Consider the following 25188-nt stretch of genomic DNA (forward strand, 5'->3'; position numbering starts at 1 on the left):
GCCATGCTGGTTAAGTGTGCCTTGAATTCTAAATAAATCACTGACAGTGTCACCAGCAAAGCACCCCCACACCATCACACCTCCTCCTCCATGCTTCACGGTGGGAAATACACATGCGGAGATCATCCGTTCACCTACTCTACGTCTCACAAAGACACGGACCCAAAAATCTCAAATTTGGACTCATCAGACCAAAGGACAGATTTCCACCGGTCTAATGTCCATTGCTCGTGTTTCTTGACCAAAGCAAGTCTCTTCTTCTTATTGGTGTCCTTTAGTAATGGTTTCTTTGCAGCAATTCAACCATGAAGGCTTGATGTTGAGATGTGTCTGTTACTTGAACTCTGTGAAGCATTTATTTGGGCTGCAATTTCTGAGGCTGGTAGCTCTAATAAACGTATCCTCTGCAGCAGAGGTAACTCTGGGTCTTCCTTTACTGTGGCAGTCCTCATGAGAGCCAGTTTCATCATAGCGCTTGATGGTTTTTGCGACTCCACTTGAAGAAACGTTCAAAGTTCTTGAACTTTTCCGTATTGACTGACCTTCATGTCTTAAAGTAATGATCGACTGTCGTTTCTCTTCGCTTATTTGAGGTGTTCTTGCCATAATATGGACTTGGTCTTTTACCAAATAGGGTTATCTTCTGTATACCACCCCTACCTTGTCACAACAAAACTGATTGGCTCAAATGCATTAAGAAAGAAAGAAATTCCACAAATTAACTTTTAACAAGACACACCTGTTAATTGAAATGCATTCCAGGTGACTACCTCATGAAGCTGTGAGCTGTGGTTGAGAGAAAGCCAAGAGTGTGCAAAGCTGTCATCAAGGTAACGGGGTGGCTACTCTGAAGAATCTCAAATGTAAAATATATTTTGATTTGTTTAACACTTTTTTGGTTACTACATAATTCCATATGTGTTATTTCATAGTTTTGATGCTTTCACTATTATTCTACAATGTAGAAAATAGTACAAATAAAGACGACCCCTTGAATGAGTAGGTGTGTCCAAACATTTGACTGGTACTGTATAGAATGTTGCTAACATGTAGAGGTCGATGTGCAGGTGTAGCCGAATGCTATGTTATACTAATCTTGGTTAGCAACATAAAGGTGTAGGGCAGCTTAGTGAGTAGGAACACTGCATAAAGCCAAGTGAGCAGTGAGTCAGTCCAGGGGTTAAACACATCACTAGATTGGCCCAAACATCAGCTCCACCCATGTGATCATCTTCAAGTGGGCCCCAGATAACTGTCTCCATGGCAACCCCACACCAGGAATCTCTTTTTTTTTTCACAGCGACTGGTTCTGATGTCCACATGGCAACGGCTGCCGTGGGGACAGTGCAGGGAGGAGGGATAGAAGGGAGGGTGTGGGGATAGAGGGGAGGGGGATGTGTGGGGGTGGCTGCTGCTGACGCACTAGGTGGCTGCCTGCGAACTTTTCCAGAATTCCGCCCACCGGCACAGAAGTAAGCACTCGGCTGGAATCCGGTGCACCAAAGCTGCATTTCCTCTCTCTTTTTCTCTCTGTCTGTCTCTCACCCTCGAACAACGCCTCCTACTTGAACCAGGCCTGTTGACCCTCCCTTCTTCATCCATCCACAGAATCTCATAGCACCTCCTCCATGGTTATGTCCCAGAACAACAAACTACTGCCTGTGTTTCGGGAGCTGTGGTGGTGACACTACTGTTAGGAGGTCAGTGTGTGTGGGCGGGCCCTCCTGTGTGTCTGTCTGTGGCTAGGGGTCTGGGGATTGGCCGGTTCTCTATGTTCTGTTCTGTTGTGTCCTAGGGGAATCTCTGGAGTCTTAGACACCACTGATGGATGACATCAGCAGCAGCAGCAGGGGGGGTGGTTAAGGAAGAGGAGGAATGCTTAGCTCTCTCACCTGCGTCCATACACACACACACACACACACACACACACACACACACACACACACACACACACACACACACACACACACACACACACACACACACACACACACTCCCATATTGTCAAGGATGTGTTTTTGTCTTTCTTTTTTCTTTACCAGGACTGAGCTGACAGTGTCGAGATCATGTCTAGACATTGTGGTTTTTGTTTGGGCACAAGTGTCGCATCTAAAATGTATTACACATGTAGTAGGGAGAGTATTTTCAGATGTCATATTAGTTGGAGAAGTTGAGGGGGGAGGTGGGGGGAGGTGGGAGGTGGGTCAGTTGGTAATTGAACACTCCCAATTATCTTGAATAATCCCTCAGTAATCTTTTCCTGTGAATGGAAATTGTGTGGAAAGAAAATGTGTTGGGAGTCAAAGATTACAATTAAAATAAAAATCACAATTTCTTCTGCCGTAATTTGGCCCATTGTATCTGGCGGCTCCCCGGGTTTTATGGGCCAGTGCTTATTTCTATCAGCCGGATGTTGGGAGAGAGAGCGGAAAAGAGAGAGAGAGAGAGAGAGAGAGAGAGAGAGAGAGAGAGAGAGAGAGGGAAAGAGAGTACGAGAGAGGGGAGAGACACAGAGAGAGAGAAAAAAGAGTGAGCGAGTATGGTTTCCGTCCAAGTGGGGAAATCCACAGCCGACTTAAACCGTCAAAAAATCCCAAGCACCGGGGCCAAGAATCCTCTCCTCAGTGAAAGCCAGAGAGAAAAATGTAACTTTTCTCACTCTAGCTTGAGGAGATAACCAGAAGGCAGCCCAGCAGGGGTTGTGTTTGTGGCTTCAATAGCATTGGAAAAAGTACCTCTGTGGGATTCTTAAACAATTAACCCCGACCTTGGAATGTATTGATTTCAATATGAGGATGTTTATCCAGAATGTTGATCCCAACATGACGGTCATACCAATAGAGTAGGACTCCCCAGGGCACAGGCCAATTTACAAATCACAGCCTCATCACTGGAATCTCCCCATGAAGACACAACCTTGGAGACATACTATACAGCCATCTCTAGGGAACAGAAAATGGGAGCACATCGACCGGAATATCCAGGGGCTGAGCAGACCAGGAGCCTCTGTGGGATGGGTGATTGTAAATCTACACCCACCTACCAGCCCCACTCACTTGACCGTGTCCACCTCCCTCTTCCCTTCTTCCTCCTCTCCTCTCCTCTCCTGAATGGATCTCAGTCTCACCCTGGTCTGCTCTAGTATTGAAGTGCTTTATGGCAGTGGGACAGGGAGGACAGGAAAGGACCTAGGTTTTAGGCCACAGCTCATCCCTACAGTAGGGGTCATGGTGGCCAGTGGTCGTTAGGGTGATTGAGGAAGTCCAGCGCTGACCCCTAGTATGGAGCCAGCTGATGGGACCCAGTGGGTCGGTCAGTGCAGGAGAGTCCCATGGCCTGGCTCTGCTCTTAATGCTAACTGCTTTATAATGATTAGCACAAGACTTATACGCCCAGCCAGAAGGCCAGCTATACTTATAATGCCTCGATTGCTTTTTAACATCAAGCACTTTCCACGGGGCTGAGTATGTACTGACATGATGCTATTGTAGTACTACAGCTTGCTATAGTGAGCAACCCTTAGATAGAGGTAACATAGTGGATAATATGGCCTGTCTGTAAACGCTGAATGAAGATGTCGTGACCCACCAGACACCTGTTGTGGGTCCCCTGCCAGATGGGCCTTCACATCTCCCCCCTACTCTCCCACCTCTGCCCTCCTCCTCCCTTCCTCCCCCTCTCCCCCCCTCTCCCCCTCTCCCCCCTCCGCCCTCCTCCTCCCTTCCTCCCCCTCTCCCCCCTCCGCCCTCCTCCTCCCTTCCTCCCCCCCTCTCCCCCCTCCACCCTCCACCCTCCTCCTCCCTTCCTCCCCCTCTCCCCCTCCGCCCTCCTCCTCCCTTCCTCCTCCCTTCCTCCCCCTCTCCCCCCTCCACCCTTCTCCCCACCCTTCCCTCCCCTTCTCCCCCCTCTGCCCTCCTCCTCCCTTCTCTCCCCCTCTCCCCCCTCCACCCTTCACCCTTCCCACGGTCACACACTTTTGTATGGGAGGTTTCCGAAAAATACAAATGTCAGTATAAAACATTTACCAGCGTGCTGAGTTTACATGTCTGACAAGAAAAGGACAGTTTGGAGCGGTTAAGTGTCACATAAATCTTTCAGCGCACTAATCGAAGTGGTTCCCCCAATAGTCTACTCTCTGCAGCTGCTTGAACAAATGACACAACTGTGGACGGGACAGCCAGCTAACTATACCATACTCCCACTCTGTGATGTCAGCTGTTGATAAGACAAAGACACATGGTGCACTGTGGGTGGATGCTGTGTTCTCAATGTTACAAGTTTTGTTCCGACAACTCCGTGGCGACTGTGCTGTGTAACTACATAAACAGTCGTATCCTTATTGAAATGGATTTGAAATGAAAGAGTTCAGGATACACCTTGTTTTTCTCCTTCACTGCATTTGACCCACTTTTTGATAGATGTTGTTTATTGTGGAGGCTCAGTGGCTGTACTGTGGTGTCAGTGGTGGTAAGAGTCGCACACTGAGTTTGATGTGCTTTTTAGACCTATGAGTTTCGATCCAACAATGATGAAAGTGTGACAATGGAAGCAGATCTATCCCCCTCTCTTCTGGACTTCAACCTTCTCTCTGTTCATTGCCCTTCCTCTGTCTCTCCCTCTTTCCTATATATTCCTCCCTGTCTCTTGTTAATTGCCGCAGAGCTTGTTGATGGAAATCAATGAGTGCTTTTTGATTATGAGCCAGAGCTGGGGAAGGTGAGAGAGAAGTGGACACACACACACCGTCAGCACTTTGGACTCTGTCCACCGAGGAAGGATTAGTGTGTGTTTCACACGGAGGTTCCCACACTCCTCTGCTGCGGCCCAACTCCAGCCTAGCATGGCCTCTGCCAACTGCTTGGTCAAAACTCAATGACATTGGAACAATCACAACAAACTCTCCTCTGATGAGACCTTAACTACCCTCAGACAGTTAACAGACAGTTACGTCTGTGGTATCAAACACCGACTCCCCTCAGCCTTGTGAGCCCTACCACACACAGTGTGCACAGAAGGAAGAGCAGTGTTAAGTCTGTTTGATAGCTCTTCCTGCAGACGCCAGTCGCTCTCATATCCGAGCGGTTCTCGCCGGGGGTCAATTCTCCGTACGTGGGGTCCATTCACAAACCCAGCGCCCCACCCAGCCGCACCCGCGGCACCCATCCTGCCTTCCCGCCATCTTCTCCTCGGCAACACCTGGCACCCGGCTAACAAACACCTGTTCACCTAATTAGACAGACACTGGAGGGAGAAGGAGATGAATAAGTTAATGAGACAGTAATCTGGCCCAATCACATGCCCTGCAGGGGTGCAGTAATGACCTCTGTATTGGGTGATTCCTTCGCCGTGCGACCTTGAGTGACCCCATCACGGATGGACCTTCTGTGGTACCACAGCATGGAGGAATGGAGGGATGAAGGTATAGAGAAAAGTGGGAAGTGGGAAGAAAGAGAGGCCAGGCCAGGCAGGCTGCTTCCTGAAAGGGCAGAGCGAGTGACTTGGCAGCCTGGGCACTGAGGCATCAGCCAAATGAATGAGCATTAGGAGATGAAGTTCCCATTGCACAGCAGTTGGAGCCGCTCCAGGTCTCACCAGCTGTGCCACTCTTGTTTACAAGCCACCACCTGCTGCCGGAGAGGTCTCCATTCTGACTAGCAACCTCAGGCTCGCATGACCACCAGAGCCAGACCAGGGCATGTGCTGCCTAAGCTAGGGAAACCCAGTCCCTGGTGCTTATGAGAAGGGCAGAGCGCCCACTCCTCTGTAGAGTTTCATCATCATGTTTCCTAACATCGCTGTGTGTTACATTTACATACATACATACATACAAGCAGGGGCGCAACTTTGGTTTTAGAAGTGAGGGGGACATATTATTATCCAGTCAGATAAAAACCACGACCGGGAGACCCATGGGGCGGCGCACAATTGGCCCAGCATCATCGAAGTTAGGGGAGGGTTTGGCCGGCAGGGATGTCCTTGTCCCATCGCGCTCTAGCGACTCCTGTGGCGGGCATGCGCTGACACGGTTGCCAGGTGTACGGTGTTTCCTCCAACACATTGGTGTGGCTGGCTTCCGGCTTAAGCGGGCATTGTGTCAAGAAGCAGTTTTGCTTGGTTGGATCGTGTTTCGGAGGACGCATGGCTCTCGACCTTCTCATCTCCCGAGTCCGTACGGGAGTTGCAGAGATGAGACAGGACTGTAACTACCAATTGGATACCACGAAATTGGGGAGAAAAAGGGGTAAATGTAATACAAAAGAAAATCACAAAATAGCTAAGTTGGGTCAGAGCTTGCAAAACGGCAGCCATCTAGAATGGATGTAATGACTAAATGTCCAGGATCCTATCACTCATTATATATTCATCTCTCTGCAGCCCACACAAACAAATCACTGGCCCATATGTTTCACACACCGGAACTGGATCCACATCCTCCTCCATTCCTCCATCTACAAAACATGCATCCGTCCATCCCTTCCTCCATGACTTGAACTCCTCACGTGTCTCACCATCCCTTCCTTCCTGCAGGCATACAATACCTTCACTTAAGTGCTGTGTTGCTCCAGAAGAATTAATCTGTTCTATTCAACGCATCCTGTGGATCTCACAAGCTCTTTCTTTATGTTGTTATGTTATGTTGGTGTTTCCTTTATTTTGGCAGTTACCTGTACACTCATAACTACATGGGTTTGAACTGACTCATGTCACTCTTTGTGTTACCATGGCGTTTCTCTTGATTCTATTATTATTTTTCCTCTGTGACTGCTTTTCTGACCCTGTGTGTTTTCTCTCTTGTTTCTCCTCCAGGGAACTTTAAAGGGATGTGTAAACAGATAGATCACTTTCCTGAGGACACGGACTATGAAGCGGACCCCTCTGAGTACTTCTTACGTGAGTCTCCTCTCTTTGGCTTCCACTTTTACAGTACAGAGGAAGCAGTGAACCTCAAGGGATAGTGTGGTCTGGGCATCCCATCTGCACATTTGATACTGTATTGTAGTGAATAGTGTAAATACTACACAAATACTACACAAATGTACAACTCTGTACTTTCTAATCTTGTTAAGAGAGGGTAGTATTTAATATGAGGTAACCTTCAATCAGGTGACAAGGGGGGACAGAAATCAGCCAACAATGCATCCTCTTACTTCAACTGACAACTTGTTCATAATTAATACCTGAGCCCACTTTCCCCACCCAGCCCCTGACAGTCAATACAGACAGTAGTTCTGATGGGCCTGTGTGTTATTTTAGATATCTCTAAACTGTATCCTGCTTTTAGTGAGTGCCTGTCTGTCTGGTCTGAACTCTACCAGGCACCACTCCTCCTCTCCTGGCTGTTTTTACTGCATGCCATGTGTAACGTAACGTGCAGTATTACAGTCCACTGTGTACCCTGTAAACTCCCCACATTGATTTGTGCTCTGTTTTCCTCACTGCTAGCAAGACATGGAAATGAGTGTCAAACAAGCTGCGGTAATAATCCTAAAATTACATGATTTCAATGCCAACAGAAATTGTGTTTGAATTCCATAATTTAGAATTTGTATTAGGATTTTGAATTTGAATGTAATATTTTTGAATTTGTAATGCACAAACTTGTATTTCATGATTTGAAACTGAATTGAGTGAATATTGCATTCAGTTTTAAAATTCAATTTACATTTAATTGAGTATTCAAATTCAATATTTATATATTCAGTTTCAATATGATAGATATTGCATTCATTATCTGTGTATCAAGTTTACAAACTATCATTTCAAGTTTATAAAAGTATATACTTTATATATATATATATATATATATACTTTATATATTATATATTGAACTTCTCAGATGCATTTAGATTAAGTTTTTAAGTTGAGTTCTCTAAATTCAGATTCAAAACCAGAGACAACATCCTGGCACTTTGCCAACCAGGAAAAGTAGAGGAGAACAGATAGATTGAAACGCTCACTGTGATAAACAGAAGCTTCTGAAGTCAATGTGGCATGTTGAATAAAATGTTTTCCTATGAATTTGGCTCTAGCATTTGAACAGTTTTTATGACTCCATTCCTGAAAGCTAAGACTCCCTGGAACATGGTCATGCCTTCTGTTTCCCTCTATGATGATTGCAGGCCTTGTTAGAAGGGAGTGTCACAAAAACTGCAATTTGGCCCCAATAACAACATACTGTAGGTGAATAGCCCTGTCACAGCCCTTCTAAGGATAGCCTTTCCACTCCCTATTTAATGTTTCTCTTGGGACTAACTGGGATCAAAACATGTCTCCCGCATCTCACAAGATTCCTGTGACTGTGAGACTTTGAAGTGTACGATGCTCAAACCCAAATGATGGGTTTTGTTTATTTTCATAGAACAATACACAGTTTCAACACAGTATTGAGAGTTTCAAACAAATAAGTTAAACTAACACTACCTCTGCATATTGACCTAGTACATTCAAAAAGTGCTGCAAGGTCACCTCATTTTTCCCCTGAACAGTTCTCACTCAAAATATAGGAAAAGGAAAATGTAATTTTACCACAAACAACCCATTGGGTGGATCAGTGCTTTGATCCAATTGATTAGCACACATTTCCATGTTACGAGCAGTGCCTCGGCCCCACGTGTCACGTCCTGACCAGGTAAAAGGGTCATTTGCCATAGTAGAATGGACAGGGCGTGGCAGGGGGGTTGTTGTGTGTGTTTTGGGGTTTGTTGGTTTCCAGGGGATATGTTCTAGTTTTCATTTTCTATGTTTCGTTTTCCAGGTTTGGCCGAGTATGGTTTCCAATCAGAGGCAGGTGTCTTTCGTTGTCTCTGATTGGAAGCCATACTTAGGCAGCCTGTTTTCCTTTGGGTTTTGTGGGTGGTTGTTTCCGTATTGTCGTTGTACCTTACGGAACTGTTGTTTGTCGTTTGGTTATTTTGTTCAAGCGTTCTCACAAAATAAAAGAAGATGAGCACTATACACGCTGCGCCTTGGTCTGTTCAAAACGACGCCGGTGACAGAACCACCCACCAAAAGAAGACCAAGCAGCGTGGGAGGAGGTACATCGAGTCGTGGACCTGGGAGGAAATCCTGGATGGGGCAGGACCGTGGACAAAGAAGATGAGCACTATACACGCTGCGCTTTGGTCTGTTCAAAACGACACCGGTGACACACCGCCTGTTTAACAATGCTCCAGACATTTGACCCCTCCCTTCTCCCACCCAGTGATGCTCAACTGAACTGGATTCAGGTTGTGTTCATCTCCTGGTCTCCATCAGAACAGACAGTAATTGAAGCCCACTCTGAGAGAAGAGGAGAGCGGAGCAGTGCGTGTTACTGCCAGTCCTGGAGATGAAGCCTAGCCAATTAGGCTGTGTTTGACTTAACGCTCTGAGCGACAGTGCTCGTCCATATGTGCCAGAGAGGACGGTTATGATAACAGCTCTGGTAATGATTCTAACGATGCTGAAGCCTTAACGAAGCCGGATCAGCCCTAGCAAAGCTGGGCCATAACTAGGTGCCCGAAGTCACTGGCCTTGACAGGAGCGCAGGGGCGCAGGGGCGAGGTGACACTGCGGACCTCAGACCATGCACCCATACGTGTGTGTGTGTGTGTGTGTGTGTGTGTGTGTGTGTGTGTGTGTGTGTGTGTGTGTGTGTGTGTGTGTGTGTGTGTGTGTGTGTGTGTGTGTGTGTGTACATGTATTTTAACCGCTTCCTGCTCTGTGATTGGACGAGAGGGCCGCAGTGCTCCCAGTTGCTTGCCAATTAGGATACTCACATCCATAAATATTTCAGCCTCCTTCCTATATAGGTCAGGCCTCTATCACTCTCTCCCTCTCTTTTTCTCCCTCTCTCTTTCTCCCTCTCTCTCCCCGCGCACCCGTCTGTGACTGGCATGTCTTTTCAGTCTGGAGTTGTACCTCTGTACCACTGTAGTGACAAAGTGAGCCCCTATTCAGGCCACTCAGTGTGTCTGTGTGTCTGCGTTTGTATGTTTGTGTTACATTTGTGTGTTCTCTTCTGTGAAGGTCGGGCAGGGTGAGGTCATGAGGGTACAGTGGGCCACATTGGGACAGGTTCAGAGAGAGGTGGATGTCATACTGTAGCTTTAATATCTCCGCTGCCTGTTTCATCATAGCCAGGCTGGTGTGGTCTGTGAAGGGAATTCGTTTATATACTTACCCCATTTGACTTTAGTGGAGGACACACAGCTGGTATTTCCATAATGAGGTGTTGCTCAGAGCATCTGGAGGGAGACCAAAGAGAGAGAGAGAGTATGCCAGCCATTTACAAGGTAGAATGAGAGGGGAAGGGTTATGCAATAGAGATTATGTCACCTCAGGTAAAAACCTACAGGAAGTGATGTCAGAGGGAGTTCACACTCAGACTGAGGGGACTCGTCTATGATGTATGTAATCCTGTGATTCAGCACCTGCTAGCTCACAGTACACCAGCCTACACCAGTATTGGAAGTGAGCAAATCTGACATATACAGAGGAAAGGCACAGAATGTTCTTGAATACGTACGTGCACCACCCCTCCCCCATACTTGAACACACATAGACAGACACAGACATAGACACGCAGACACAAACACACACAGACACACACATAGTACACACAGACATCCCCAAACACAAACACACACACAGTAGCAAGCTGCTTTGCAGTAGTGACTGTAGTGACTGTGAATCCTCGGCTCTCCCCATAGCCAGGCGGTTCACACATCCACACACGGTTATATAACCCAGCTGAGGCATACTAAAGCCCCAGTGGGTTTTTAGATCATGCCGTGTCCGAGCTCCCATCATCCACTGCTCTACTGGGCGCTAAGCAGCAGAGAGAGAAAGAGAGAGAGAGAGAAGAGAGGAGTAAAGGAAAACACCCAGTTATGCAAGAAACGGTTGATGCAGGAGGAACTAGAACACCTAAATACATTACTGTGATAACCACACTTACACACAGAGAGATACAGAAAGAGAGAGAGAGATACAGAAATAGAGAGATACAGAGAGAGATACAGAGAGATAGATACAGAAAGAGAGAGAGATACAGAGAGAGATACAGAGAGAGATACAGAAAGAGAGAGAGAGTTATAGAGAGAGATACAGAAAGAGAGAGATATAGAGAGAGATACAGAGAGAGAGAGAGAGAGAGATACAGATGGAGCGATACAGACAAAGCGATACAGAGAGAGAGAGAGAGAGAGATACAGATGGAGCGATACAGACAAAGCGATACAGAGAGAGAGAGAGAGAGAGATACAGATGGAGCGATACAGACAAAGCGATACAGAGAGAGAGAGAGAGAGAGATACAGAGAGAGAGAGAGATACTGAGAGAGAGCGAGAGAGACAGAGACAGAGTCAGATTGAGTAGAAAATGCGTTGTCAGTCTTGTTGTAGCTATAGTGGATGTTCTGTCAGTAGTGACAATGATGGCAGTCTGTGGTAAAGATGTCTCATGTTTGTGGATCCTAGCCAGGGTTCACTAGGGGTCAGAGCATGGTGTGATGAGCTACATAGTTAATACAGAGAGGGGGGCTGGAATCTGGCCTAATCTGGCCCAATAAAATCAATGGGTCTGGGGTAGGACACACACAGGGGACTTGCATGTAGGGCAGCAGGGGTGGGACAGTGGGGGCTCTGGGGCGATGGGGGGTGTAGGCGACATTGGGGAGATCATTGGTTGTGGCCCAGCATGGGAGTTCCAGCAGCAGCTCCAGAGGGGGGATGGGCAGCCGGTCGCTCGGCCCTGAGCCCTGGTGGGTCACGCCGGTTCCACCTGAGACCAGGACCGTGGACCACGGTCACAGCCATTGGACCAGAGAGAGGGTCACATCACATGACCTCCACTGCCTCGGTAGAGGATAGTCATCAGGATAATGTGTTAATCATGAGTGACAGCCTTAAAGTGATTCTATTAGAGACTATTATTACTATGACTGTCCACTTGGATTTACTGTGTGGTGTTAGGTAGCTAGAGAGAGATGTCACAGTGTAGCTGTGTAACAGTGGTGGCCTAGGCGACAAATATGGAGTCCATCGACAGATACATTAAACACATACAGGCCCATAAATGAAAAGGCAATCATTTTAGTGGCCTGGTGGAGCGAGCAAGTACCAGCGCTCTAACTACACATCTCATTAAGGCTGGAAATATGGAAGCCTCCTCTTATAAACTCAGAGGTGAGAGAATGTACAGTATCTAGAAAACAAAGGGACAGTAACAATAACACAGAGATTACACAACCATTATTTGTGACTGCATATGGACACTTGTTAGCCTTCCTTCACACACGCATTGACATATCCACATTGAATGCAGGGTTTCTCTGTATTGACCCATGTTAGTCCGTGCTGTGGTACTATGCTAACAGTGGCATATCGTGACATAAACCACAGTATTACCAGTCTTATCCATTTGTATTGGAGCATCTCTCTGTGCTATCATGCCATTCACTGTTGTACCAGGCTAATTTTAAATTGAGCTTCCTCTGCCCTGTGCTCTGGGCTACTAATCATGCTTTTCTGGCTGCTAAGCTAGCTAACAGACTAAGCAGGGTTACTGTTCAGTTTGTTCAAACTAATAGGGCCTCCTCTACCCTGTGTTAGTCTATGGGCTACTATGCTGTTTGTGTAAACGCTAAGGCTAAGATAAGCTAACACAGACAGCAGTGATTATGTAGGCTACTGTGTCAATGCTACGCTAACAGAGCGAGTAGTGATTCTGTGCTGTTGGTGCTAAGCTAACCCAGAGCAGCTAGCTATGGCACAGTGCTGTCAGGCAGGCAGGCAGACGGGCAGGCCTGATCTATGGGGACATCAGCAGTGGAGTGGAGGGTAATTACAGTAATTGAAATGTGGTCTTTAATTGTCTGAGCAGTCCTGTCATGTGAAGGAACTTCAATGTGTCGGGCGGCCCAGATTCTTTTCCACCGTGCTCCAGTGACCAGTCTGTGTGTGGATGAGTGTGTGAGGGGTGTGTGTAGATAGGGATTTTGCTGTGTGATATGTTATGTTAGTATGACAGAGCGATATTCAGTGGGGGACTGCAGTGTCAGAGAGCATGCAGTCCAGTGTAGTCCTATGTCGTACAGTACTTTTCCGTGTAAGAAAAAAATTGAGAAAGATAAACTTGGCTGTGTGCATATAGAGAGTGTACGTGAATAGGGGTAGTGTGAGAGTGTGCATACACATGCTTGTGTGCAACTCTGAGGGCATATGATAACTTTGTGTGCATATGTGTGTCACAGGCGGCTGGTGGCACGGTAATTTGGGAGGACAGGAGGATAGTAATGGCTGGAACGGCGTAAATGGAATGGTATTAAACACAGCAAACACACTGTTTCCATGTGTTTGATACCATTCCATTTCAGGCATTATTATGAGCCATCCTCCCCTCACCAGCCTCCTGCAGGAGGCTTCTTGGTTGAGGCTGAGTATTGAGGAGGAGGAGGGCGGGCTGGATTAATAAGTGTTTGTAGTTTTAAATCAATGTGCCTGGGAGCTGAGGCACCTGATTAGCATGACCCTGTCCTGCACATCAGCACATTCAGTGCTGGGGGAGGCTGATTAAGAGCCAATGCTAATTTCCTCTCACAACGCTGTCAATGAGAGAGGGAGAGAGAAGAGAGAAGAGAGAGAAGGTTCAAAGAGATGCCTTTGTCAAGAGAACTCTTTGCATATTTATTGGTGTATGTACGTGTGTGTGCGTTCATGCATGCATGCGTTTTTTTGTGTGTATACAACATATTATTTGGTTTATATGCTGAAGCCGTAAACTGGCAATGTACTGGTAAATGGACATGATGTTAAGTGTGAATATGTGTTATGTGGCGTTAATGCAATAGAGTGATCCCTGGCTGTGAGTCACTGTGAGTCACTCTGGAGCTGTGTTGGGTAGTGTTGGTAGGGGAGAGTGGGGTAAGTTGAGCCACCATTGTTTCTAAGACACCGTACACAAAATGTCTCATTTCACCAAATATTTAGGAAGAGGTCATCATTTCATTGAGTATGTGAAGGAAAAAAACACATGGAAAAAGTGGTAAGCAAGTTCAGTCCAAAGAACAGATTTTCACCAAGTCAAATTAATTTATTGTGTTAGAGGTTTGTAGCTGTGTGGGCTAATATAGTCATGTTTGCCTTGGGGTAAGTTGAGCCAATGGTAAGTTGAGCAAATTGCAAAAGTTAAGCAAATTGCAAAAGTGTTTTCTTTACAGGCATAATGCAAGGAATTATCGCTTGGATATGAAGTAACAACAGGGCTTATGTTAAAAGTGTTTGTTAGGTGTTAGGTGTTCAGCCTGTGTTAAAAGATGCTTTAAATGATTAAAAGACAAAAAAGTGATTGTGATTGTGTTGAATTGTGTTTGGGAAATAAAGATAGACATGATTTTAAAAAGGTAGTGGTAATATTTCATTCAGTACAGACATTTGTAGGCGGCTTAGCTTGTCCTGTTCCACAGCTAAATTTACCCCGTACCTGGTGTAAATTGTGCCAAGAGACCAGTTTTTTTGGACAAGCTTTGTTTTCAAAACTGTAAAGGTTACATGAATTCTAATTATTTCTAGGGATACGCAACATCCTGAAATATATGTAGATATCTTTATTAGAATTAATACTATATTTCCCTTGATGGAGAGATGCTGAATGTAAAAAAAGGCTCACCTTACCCCACTCTCCCCTACTACTTCCTTATGAGGTGATCAGCATGTGTGGAGAGGTGGTTAGATACTGTAAAGACACTGATGTGTTACATATGTGTACAATAGTCTGCGTGAAGTAGTGTGTAAGAACGTGGTCAGTCAGTGCCAATCAATACAGCGCACACCAGCTCTGTATCTCTGTGGGCAGCCTGGCACGCACACTGGCACTCACAGACAGGCGGCAAAGCGGGGCAGGGCAGCTCTAACAAGCCACTATCAGTCATCACTACGCCTTTCCCAATGACAGGCAGGGACACATCCATCCCAGGCAGGACTGCTTTCTATCTGTCTAATGAGGCCGGATGGAGGGTATGTGGTAGTGGAGCTGATAAAGGACAGGATAGCATAGGGCTGCTGTGTGTCACTACTTTAATAACCAGCCTGACTGGTAACGCTTTGGGCTTAGCGAGAACACAGGGAGGGGACGAGGTGAGGAGGCAGAGATACCTCTCCCCAAATAGGTCCCAGGCGACCTACACAGACAGAAGTGGTCCCAGGCGACCCACACAGACAGAAGTGGGCCAGGTGACCCACACAGACAGAAGTGGGCCCAGGCGACCCACACAGAGAGAAGTGGGCCCTGGCGACCCACACAGACAGAAGTGGGCCCAGGCGACCCACACAGACAGAAGTGGTTCCAGGTGACCCACACAGACAGAAGTGGTTCCAGGCGACCCACACAGACAGAAGTGGGCCAGGTGACCCACACAGACAGAAGTGGTCCCAGGCGACCCACACAGACAGAAGTGGGCCCTGGCGACCCACACAGACAGAAGTGGTCCCTGGTGACCCACACAGACAGAAGTGGTCCCAGGCGACCCACACAGACAGAAGTGGTCCCAGGCGACCCACACAGACAGAAGTGGGCCCTGGCGACCCACACAGACAGAAGTGGTCCCTGGCGAGGCTCTTTGTGATAGTGACCTCGACCCAAATCAAAACGGTGACCTGGCTGATAATCACAGGGCTCCAGAGCGCATTCTCGATTAGCGCTCCTCCTTTCATGTGCCGTGTCGCCGAGAGGGACTTCGGAAACACAAGACGCGACCGAGGTCGCCGCTGTCTCTGGCTATCAGCAGAGAGGTCAACGCTTTCATTTAGACAGGGTCATTGTTTTCCAGCTTGATAGACTTCTGAGACACAAGAGAGTCCCCACAGCCACCTCCCAGGACAGGGTCCATAGTCCACCTCCCTGCAGCCCAAAGTCAGAATAATGTCCTACTCAGATAATGGGATATTACTGTACCTGCCACGGTAGGATAACTAATCACAGAACACTTAGTCGGCATACGGTGTGTTGTTGGTTCATAGATTATGTTGGGCTGTTACAGTGAGTGTACTGTATGTTTTTCATTACACCTGGAAAGTTTAGGGAAAGCTTATCAGAAGTTATGCTCTGAATTGAGCTGTTCAATCACAACTACAGTTTCTCAATCCGAAATCCATCCACTCTCACTCACACAAATCTTACTACCGTCCACTAAAGCCCACTGTTAGCCACACATCACACTGGCATGACTGTGGAGAGGAACCTTCACTTACTGTGATAATCAATCCTATACTCAGCTGGAGAACACTGCCTGTCTGTCCAGCGTCCCGCAGGTTATCTGCCATGTTAAAACACACCCCTCCAGGCAGGAGCCAAACCCCTGACAGACGCATAAAAGAACCAAAGAAGATGTGAAACTTCCGATATTTGGCAACACTGAGGTATTTTTCACTGGGTGGAGGTAGCAGCACTCACTGCCTTGGGGCAAAGTTATCTCTCCGTCTCCCTCCGAGAACTTCCATCTCCAGCCCTCACTCATGCCCTCACTGGAACGAAGGAACAGGAGCCCTCATAAAAACACCTGTCTGAATTTCATACATCCACTAAGCGAACACTTCACTGACATATTCAACATTATAGTAAAATAGAGTGAGTTCTGGCGTAAGAAATCTGCAGGGACCCCAGCCTTTCTTCGTTTCGGAGGTAGAGCGTGCATAGCCAAACCCAGGGGCACTTGGCGCAGCAAACGGCAGCCTGAACCGAGGGAAGGCACAGCATGCTGGGAGGTTACTGTGAAGGTCAGTGCACTTTGGAGTGTGCTGCTAAGCATGGTGGGTAATATAAAGAGAATACATAGGCACTGGGCTGACTGATACCATTCTCTTGCCCTTGAAAAGCTCCCTATCGAAAGTCTATACTATAGTTGCTTTCAAGATTTCCCCCTGCGGTCATAACCTAGGGAGTTCTGCCTGGGAGTCCAGCTGCTTCTCAGTCCAGTAAGTGATTCTTAAATCTTTGACTCAAAGCACATTAAATGTAGCAATGCATTTAATAAAGAATGACATTCGGTTTTTAACAAGGCCCAAATGATAGCTGAACATACCAAAGAGCTAAATTATTCAACTCAGCCTAATGTGCAGTTTTTTTTACGCAACGTGGCAAACTTACCCAGCAACCACTGAGCTGGCTCCTCTCTCTCTCTCTCTCTCTCTCTCTCTCTCTCTCTCTCTCTCTCTCTCTCTCTCTCTCTCTCTCTCTCTCTCTCTCTCTCTCTCTCTCTCTCTCTCTCTCTCTCTCTCTCTCTCTCTCTCTCTCTCTCTCTCTGAGGTTTCCTTCACATTGGCGTCACCTTGAGAGCTGCAGTATTAAAAACTCTCTCTGTCAACAATCAATACAATTTGTCTGGCCCTTTATCCCTCTTTTGTCGGTGCAAATGAAGCTGATGGATGAGAAAGAGCCCCCCTGCCCTCTCCCAGGTAATGTAGAGTAACTGGCCATTTTAATATCTCCAGGGTTAACGTGAGCCGGATTGGAGGGATGGAGGGAGGAGGGGGAGGTGTGAGAAGGGGGACAAAAGAGCAGGGTCAACTCCCAGGACAACTTCATATTTAATCACCACGCCACCTGTAACTACACCACACTACTCCCTCTGCTCCAAGGACAGGGAGAGGAGGAGGATGAAGGGATGGAGAGAGAGAGAAAGAAGGGGAAAGGGAGAGAGAGAGCGGGAGAGCGGGAGAGGGTAAGAGAGGGAGAGAGAGAGAGAGACAGACAGACAGAGACAGAGAGAGACAGAGACAGAGAGACAGAGAGAGAGAGATGAAGAAAGAGATACAGCATTTCAAATAATAATGGCATAAAACACAAATTACATTTCCGACTAGTAATACATAACTCCACAACCACATACAGTATCAATACAGTCTTGATGAACATCCATCCTCAGTACCCTACAGGGCCTCCTCAGTCTCTCCTGTCTCCAGTCTTACTGTAGTTACTGTTGTGGGCCCAGTGGAGGGTGAGTGAGTGATGGTGACCCAGCCAGCCGTGGCCACCACTTGGCCCAGTCCTCCTCAGCTGTCGGCCTGCTGCTGCTACTGCCATCTCCCAGGGTGCCTGTGGGCTCACCGTGGCTCTCCTCTCCCCTACCGTGCATGGAGGGGATTGGAGGCTGTGTGATGTGTGATGTGGCGCGTTAGGACATGGGGGAAGGATGAGAGGGGAAGGGAGGGAGGCGGGCAGCAGGTAGGCAGGGAAGGCAGTTGGGCCGCCAGGAGCCCCGGGTCCCCGCGGGGGTGCAGGCGGCAAAGTTCAGCACGCAGCCACCCAGCCCTGGCGACGGCGTCAGCATTTTGGGGAGAAGCTGGGGAAAGTGCTGAGGTGGCAGCCGCGCAGAGAGGCAAGGTGAAGTAGTGAAAAAGGGGTGGAAAAAATGTAACCAGCCTGATGAAAGTTTAAGTGTGCATGTTAAACAGGAGAGAGAGAATATGAGGAGAGGGAGGATGGGGGAGTGAGAGAGGAGGGAGGCATAAGGAAGAAGGAAGGAAGGATGAGCAAGGGTGACCTGAGGAGGTTGAAGTATTTCCTCTATGCTCTATAGACCTCAGCACGACATTCAGTCTCACCTGTGGGTTCCATCCTCAACACCTTAATGCTCCTCAGTACCTCAACCCTTCAATTCTAGCTCTGTCATCAGTACCTCAACCCTTCAGTTCTAGCTCTGTCATCAGTACCTCAACCTTTCAGTTCTAGCTCTGTCATCAGTACCTCAACCCTTCAGTTCTAGCTCTGTCATCAGTACCTCAACCCTTCAGTTCTAGCTCTGTCATCAGTACCTCAACCCTTCAGTTCTAGCTCTGTCATCAGAACCTCAACCCTTCAGTTCTAGCTCTGTCATCAGTACCTCAACCCTTCAGTTCTAGCTCTGTCATCAGTACCTCAACCCTTCAGTTCTAGCTCTGTCATCAGAACCTCAACCCTTCAGTTCTAGCTCTGTCATCAGTACCTCAACCCTTCAGTTCTAGCTCTGTCATCAGTACCTCAACCCTTCAGTTCTAGCTCTGTCATCAGTACCTCAACCCTTCAGTTCTAGCTCTGTCATCAGTACCTCAACCCTTCAGTTCTAGTTCTGTCATCAGTACCTCAACCCTTCAGTTCTAGCTCTGTCATCAGTACCTCAACCCTTCAGTTCTAGCTCTGTCATCAGAACCTCAACCCTTCAGTTCTAGCTCTGTCATCAGTACCTCAACCCTTCAGTTCTACCTCTGTCATCAGTACCTCAACCCTTCAGTTCTAGCTCTGTCATCAGTACCTCAACCCTTCAGTTCTAGCTCTGTCATCAGTACCTCAACCCTTCAGTTCTAGTTCTGTCATCAGTACCTCAACCCTTCAGTTCTAGCTCTGTCATCAGTATCTCAACCCTTCAGTTCTAGCTCTGTCATCAGAACCTCAACCCTTCAGTTCTAGCTCTGTCATCAGTACCTCAACCCTTCAGTTCTACCTCTGTCATCAGTACCTCAACCCTTCAGTTCTACCTCTGTCATCAGTACCTCAACCCTTCAGTTCTAGCTCTGTCATCAGTACCTCAACCCTTCAGTTCTAGCTCTGTCATCAGAACCTCAACCCTTCAGTTCTAGCTCTGTCATCAGAACCTCAACCCTTCAGTTCTAGCTCTGTCATCAGTACCTCAACCCTTCAGTTCTAGCTCTGTCATCAGTACCTCAACCCTTCAGTTCTAGCTCTGTCATCAGAACCTCAACCCTTCAGTTCTAGCTCTGTCATCAGAAACTCAACCCTTCAGTTCTAGCTCTGTCATCAGTACCTCAACCCTTCAGTTATTGCCCTGTCATCAGTACCTAAACCCTTTAGTTATTGCTCTGTCATCCGTACCAGTATCAGCCAAGGACGTGAGCTTGGTTTGAAGAGCATCGCCCCCCATTACCCCACAGGCTAGGCCCCTGGAGCTCTGGTGGAGTTAATGTCATTTGCACTACATGACATGGCGTAATGCAACGCTCCAATCTGGGGAGCTGTGTGTGCTAACTGAGTGTTGTGTTGTGCTGTGTGTAGTCAGGTGGCGTGATTACATAACGTTGGGTAACAGAGGCTCACTGAGGAGATACACTCACTGGCTGGTGTTGATCAAGACTTTCACAGCGCTGATGCAGTGTTGATTATGATGTGGCTCAGATAGGGAGCCACATCTCTCTTCTCTCTCCCTCATTTTTCACTGTTCTCCGCTCTTATTCTTCCTCTCCTATCTCTCTCTCTATATTTACCATTTTATTTATCCTATCTCTCTCTTCTTCTCTATCCCTATATAACCCCCCTGTCCGCCCTCTCTTTTATTCTCCTCCTCTCCTGTCCTCTATCTGTTCTCAGGTGCGGTACGAGCTTCCAGCATCTTCCCCATCCTCAGTGTCATCCTGCTCTTCATGGGAGGCCTGTGTATAGCTGCCAGCGAGTTCTACAAGTCACGCCACAACATCATCCTCAGCGCAGGGATCTTCTTTGTGTCTGCAGGTGAGTCTAGAGAGGAAGAGAGAGAGGAAGAGATAGAGGAAGAGAGAGAGGAAGAACGAGGGAAAGAAAGAGAGGAAGAGAGAGAGGAAGAGAGAGATGGGAAGAGAGAGAGGAAGAGAGAGAGGAAGAGAAAGAGGATGAGAGAGAGGAAGAAAGAGTAGAAGAGAGAGAGGAAGACAGAGAGGAAGAGAGAGAGGAAGACAGTAAGGAAGAGAGAGAGGAAGAGAAAGAGGATGAGAGAGAGGAAGAAAGAGTGGAAGAGAGAGGAAGAGAGAGTGGAAGACAGTAAGGAAGAGAGAGAGGAAGAGAAAGAGGATGAGAGAGAGGAAGAAAGAGTGGAAGAGAGAGAGGAAGAGAGAGAGGAAGAGAGAGTGGAAGAAAGAAACAAAGAGAGAGAGAGGAAAAGAGAGAGGAAGAGAGAGAGGAAGAGAGAGAGGAAGAGAGAGTGGAAGAGAGAGAGAGGACAAGAGAGAGGAAGAGAGAGGAAGAGAGAGGAGAAGAGAGGGGAAGAGAGAGAGGAAGAGAGAGAGGAAGAGAGAGTGGAAGAAAGAAAGGAAGAGAGAGGACAAGAGAGAGGACAAGAGAGAGGACAAGAGAGAGGAAGAGAGAGGAGAAGAGAGAGGAAGAGAGAGGAGAAGAGAGGGGAAGAGAGAGAGGAAGGGGTGTGTGTCTAGGGCAGGTAGAGGAAGAGAGGAAGGAAGACTGGGAAAAAGAAAGAGAGAAACAGTTACTATGGTGGAGAGGGACAGTAGGGGTTAAATTAGGGAGACTAGCTTTAAATGAGTTGGTTTCATTGATACAAAGTGTACACAAATGCAAATGTTTTCAGTCACTACTTTTTAGTCACTAACATGAAATGTTATTATGGTTCACTTACACAGAACAGTTGTACAGATGGATGTAAATCCAGCAAAGAAGAGACTGTTGACTAATCCAGCTAAAGTGCAGTGCACAAGCAGTCTATCTCTCTCTGCTGGTCATCCCCAGTACTGCAACTCCTCAGTCAGCTCTCAGCCTCCACTCAGCAGCAGCCACAAGTCACACACTCCATTCTTCCCTCTTTATCCACTTATTTTCTCCTGATCTGGGTGCTGGGCTAGAAGCTACCCATTGGGATTCAACTCTAAAAATATGGTGTCCCTGACATACTTTCCCAATGATCCATCATCCCAGCTCTACTGTGTCACACACTTCTCTCTCCCCGTGACAAACGCTACAGTCAAAGTAGATATATATACACTGAGTGTACAAAACTTTAGACCTCAACATCAGAACAGCCTCAATTTGACGGGGCATGGACTCTACAAGATGTCGAAAGTGTTCTACAGGAATTCTGGCCCATGTTCCTACAGTTCTGTCAAGTTGGCTGGTCCCTTGGGTGATGGACCATTCATGATACACACAGAAAACTGTTGAGTGTGAAAAATCCAACAGCGTTGTAGCTCTTGAAACACTCAAACCGGTGCACCTGGCACCTACAACTGTACCCCATTCATAGGCACTTCAATATTTTGTCTTGGCCATTCACCCTCTGAATGGCACACATACACAATCCATGTCTCAACTGTCTCATGGCTTAAAAATACTTATTTAACCTGTCTCCTCCCCTTCATCTACACTGATTGAAGTGGATTTAACCAGAGACATCAATAAGGGATCATAGCTTTCACCTGGATTCACCTGGTCAGTCTATGTCATGGAAAGAGCAGGTGTTCCTAATGCTTTGTACACTCAGTGTATATGAGTATATGATTATTATCCCTATCATAGGTTGTGATCGCTATGTGAATCACATGTGTGATCATGTTATGTGCTGTCCCAACTGATCTGACTCTGGATCTCAGTCTTTGTTCTTAAACACTATAAGGGCAGAGGCTCTGGCTTGGGTCATATTTCTGGGTCGTATTCAGTCCTATTTTTAAAACAGTGAGAAGTTCAGTATTTATGTACATTATCCTTTGGTGAATCCGTGGCACTTGTCTCAAAAGGTTTGTCTTGGTAATGGCGTATTCACTGTGGTGGATAGATGCAATCAGTTGTAGAACAGGTTCACGGAGGACTACTGCATATGTGGTTTGCCTAGAAAAGGTAAATGTCCTGTCTTAACCGATTACATTATTCCTCTGTTCTCTCATCCCGCCCCTCCAACTCCCCAACCCTCCACCCCCCACTCCCTCAGGCCTGAGTAACATCATCGGGATCATTGTGTACATATCAGCCAACGCAGGGGACCCCTCTAAGAGCGACTCAAAGAAGAACAGCTACTCCTACGGCTGGTCCTTCTACTTCGGAGCCCTGTCCTTCATAATGGCCGAGATGGTGGGCGTCCTGGCAGCTCACATGTTCATCGACCGCCATCGGCAGCTCCGGGCAGGGGCCAGGGCTGCCGACTACCTCCAGGCCTCGGCCATCACACGCATCCCATCCTACCGTTACCGCTACCGGCACCGCTCGCGCTCCTCCTCCCGGTCCACAGACCCCTCGCACTCCCGCGACACCTCGCCTGTGGGCCTCAAGGGCTTCAGCGCGCTACCCTCTACAGAGATCTCCATGTACACGCTGCCCCGGGACACCCTGAAGGCCGGGGGCACGCCGACCGCCACCTACAACTCGGAGAGGGACCATACCTTCCTGCAGGTCCACAACTGTATTCAGAAGGAAAAAGACTCGGCCAACACCAACACAGCCAACCGCCGCACCACGCCCGTATGAGGGAGCCCTGAGAGCAGAGCCCGGGGGAGCGGAGTCAGGGAGGCCCCCACCCAGGTCTCTAATATACCATAGGCCAGGATGAGTTTCCATGTTTATAGAGATTGATGATTTTATTTCATTCAACTGCATGATTTTCCCATCTACCATTGTTGAGAGAGTCTAAAGGGGTTTGTTGAGTTCCTTTGGAGTAAATGGTAGTACTGGGAGAATGGGGCAGATTGTCCTTAGAGACTGAGTAATTTTTATGGGTGGGGATGCGTGATGAGGGTGGGGCACTGAAAGGGAGGGTTATGATTTAAATTCTATTCATGATTTCATAACCTTTTGGTTTTGACAGTTTGGCTCCACAGTTTTGGTGGTGCAACAAGCTGCTGTACTTTCCCATCATACCACCTGCCATATGCCTCTGATTTGTTGTCATATTTATTCATTTATTTATTTTCTGCATTAAAACTGTGAATTTTTGCAGCTTGGGATTCAGTAAGAATTAGCCCAGTCTGTAAACTCTAACAAAGGTACTATATGTGTATTACTTTTATAAATAAATTATTAAGTTAATAATCAAGAGATACAGACTTTACTGAAGCAAAAAAACAAACAAGTAAATTAAACTAAGTGCTGTTGGTAACACGAGAAAAGACTCTTTTAGGATCTGCTGGAAGGATGACAGAGCCAGAGAGAAAGTACTGTAGGTACACTACACTACGGAGCTGCTGAAACATGACGAGAGACAGACGCAGACAGTCAACAGTAGAAAAATAGAGATTATTTTAATAGAACCTTCTCGCCTTTTTCTGAGTCCCTGTTCGCTTTCTTTTTTTTGGGGGGGGGGGGGGGGGGGGGGGGGTCGTCATGGGAGTGTTGAACCCCTCAAGAGAAACCACCAACAACAACAATGGGGTCAAAGTTCACACCAAGAAAAAAAGACTCCAAACACGACTTCTTGAAGAAAAAAGAAGGAGGAGAGGGGGAGGAAAAGAAGAGGATGCCAAATACAAATATAAATACTTGCGTAGAAGGCAAGCAACAAGATAAATATGAAATAGTACAAGAGAAGCTAAGTGAATTAAATTTTCTGAAATTAAATGCATGCTATAAAATTACAGCAAATCTGCTCTTGAGAAACTTAAGTTTTAAAGGATAATGATAATTAGAAGGGGAAAAAAGTGATGACGCCAACGTTTAAACTAGTAATGTTTCATGAGTATTTTTTCTCTTATGTTTTTTTATTTACTTCATTTTATCTTATGCTTTTGTGAAAGAAACCAAACAATCTACATTGAACAAAAACAGATTTTTTTAAATGGTTTGGTTTAATTCTTTATATAAATATATATATATGTATGTATTTTATTTTTCAAATTCACACAGCCTTAGTCATTTCTTTGTTTCTTTTGATTTTCAATGTGTTGTTGAAATTGAAAATGAAATCTTTAAAGGTGCCAAAACCGAATTATCCTTTACTTGGATGCATCAAGTCCTGATGAATAAAATACCAATCCTAGGAGAACAAATCAGCCTGTTTCACTGTGTCTCTAACCTACTGTATCCTTACACTTAACACCCTTGTTCTATGTTTCTGATACACTCTCACACTGTCTCTCTGTGTGTCTCTACTCTCTACCATGTACTAACACTTGTGTTAACAAGCATGTTTCTGTCTTTAGGCTACAGTATGGGAGAAACCATGATTGTAAAGATAAAACAGCACATAAGACACATCACCGCGTGGTGTCTTTCTAGGACATGACATTCCTGAAAAAGGAACACAGGTTTGCAATAAAACCAGGACTCTGTAGCTGGAGCTATCCATGTAGAAATGATATACGACACCTTTCTACACGACCGCCCTAAAAGCATCCCTTTCAGGACCTGATGCACCCGTTTTTCTCTGCAATGAGGTGTGCGTGTGTGTGTGTGTGTGTGTGTGTGTGTGTGTGTGTGTGTGGCAAGCATGAACGTGTGTGTGTTTATGTGAGCACACGTGAGTGTGTGAGG

General features: G+C 46.8%; 1 protein-coding gene across 1 annotated transcript in view; it reads left to right on the plus strand.

Moving 5' to 3' along the window:
• Positions 1-24001, plus strand: part of LOC106601533 (voltage-dependent calcium channel gamma-2 subunit) — a 59707-nt gene extending 35706 nt beyond the window's left edge. Inside the window, exons 2-4 of the mRNA XM_045715265.2 lie at positions 6808-6891; positions 20338-20478; positions 22658-24001. Of these exons, the coding sequence (XP_045571221.1) occupies positions 6808-6891; positions 20338-20478; positions 22658-23190 (758 nt within the window). The 3' untranslated portion in view covers positions 23191-24001. The remainder of the gene's footprint in view (positions 1-6807; positions 6892-20337; positions 20479-22657) is intronic.
• The last annotated feature ends 1187 nt before the right edge of the window (positions 24002-25188 follow it).

This window comes from Salmo salar, chromosome 03, assembly GCF_965601325.2.
Source record: "Salmo salar chromosome 03, fSalSal1, whole genome shotgun sequence".
NCBI classification, from domain to species: Eukaryota; Metazoa; Chordata; class Actinopteri; order Salmoniformes; family Salmonidae; genus Salmo; species Salmo salar.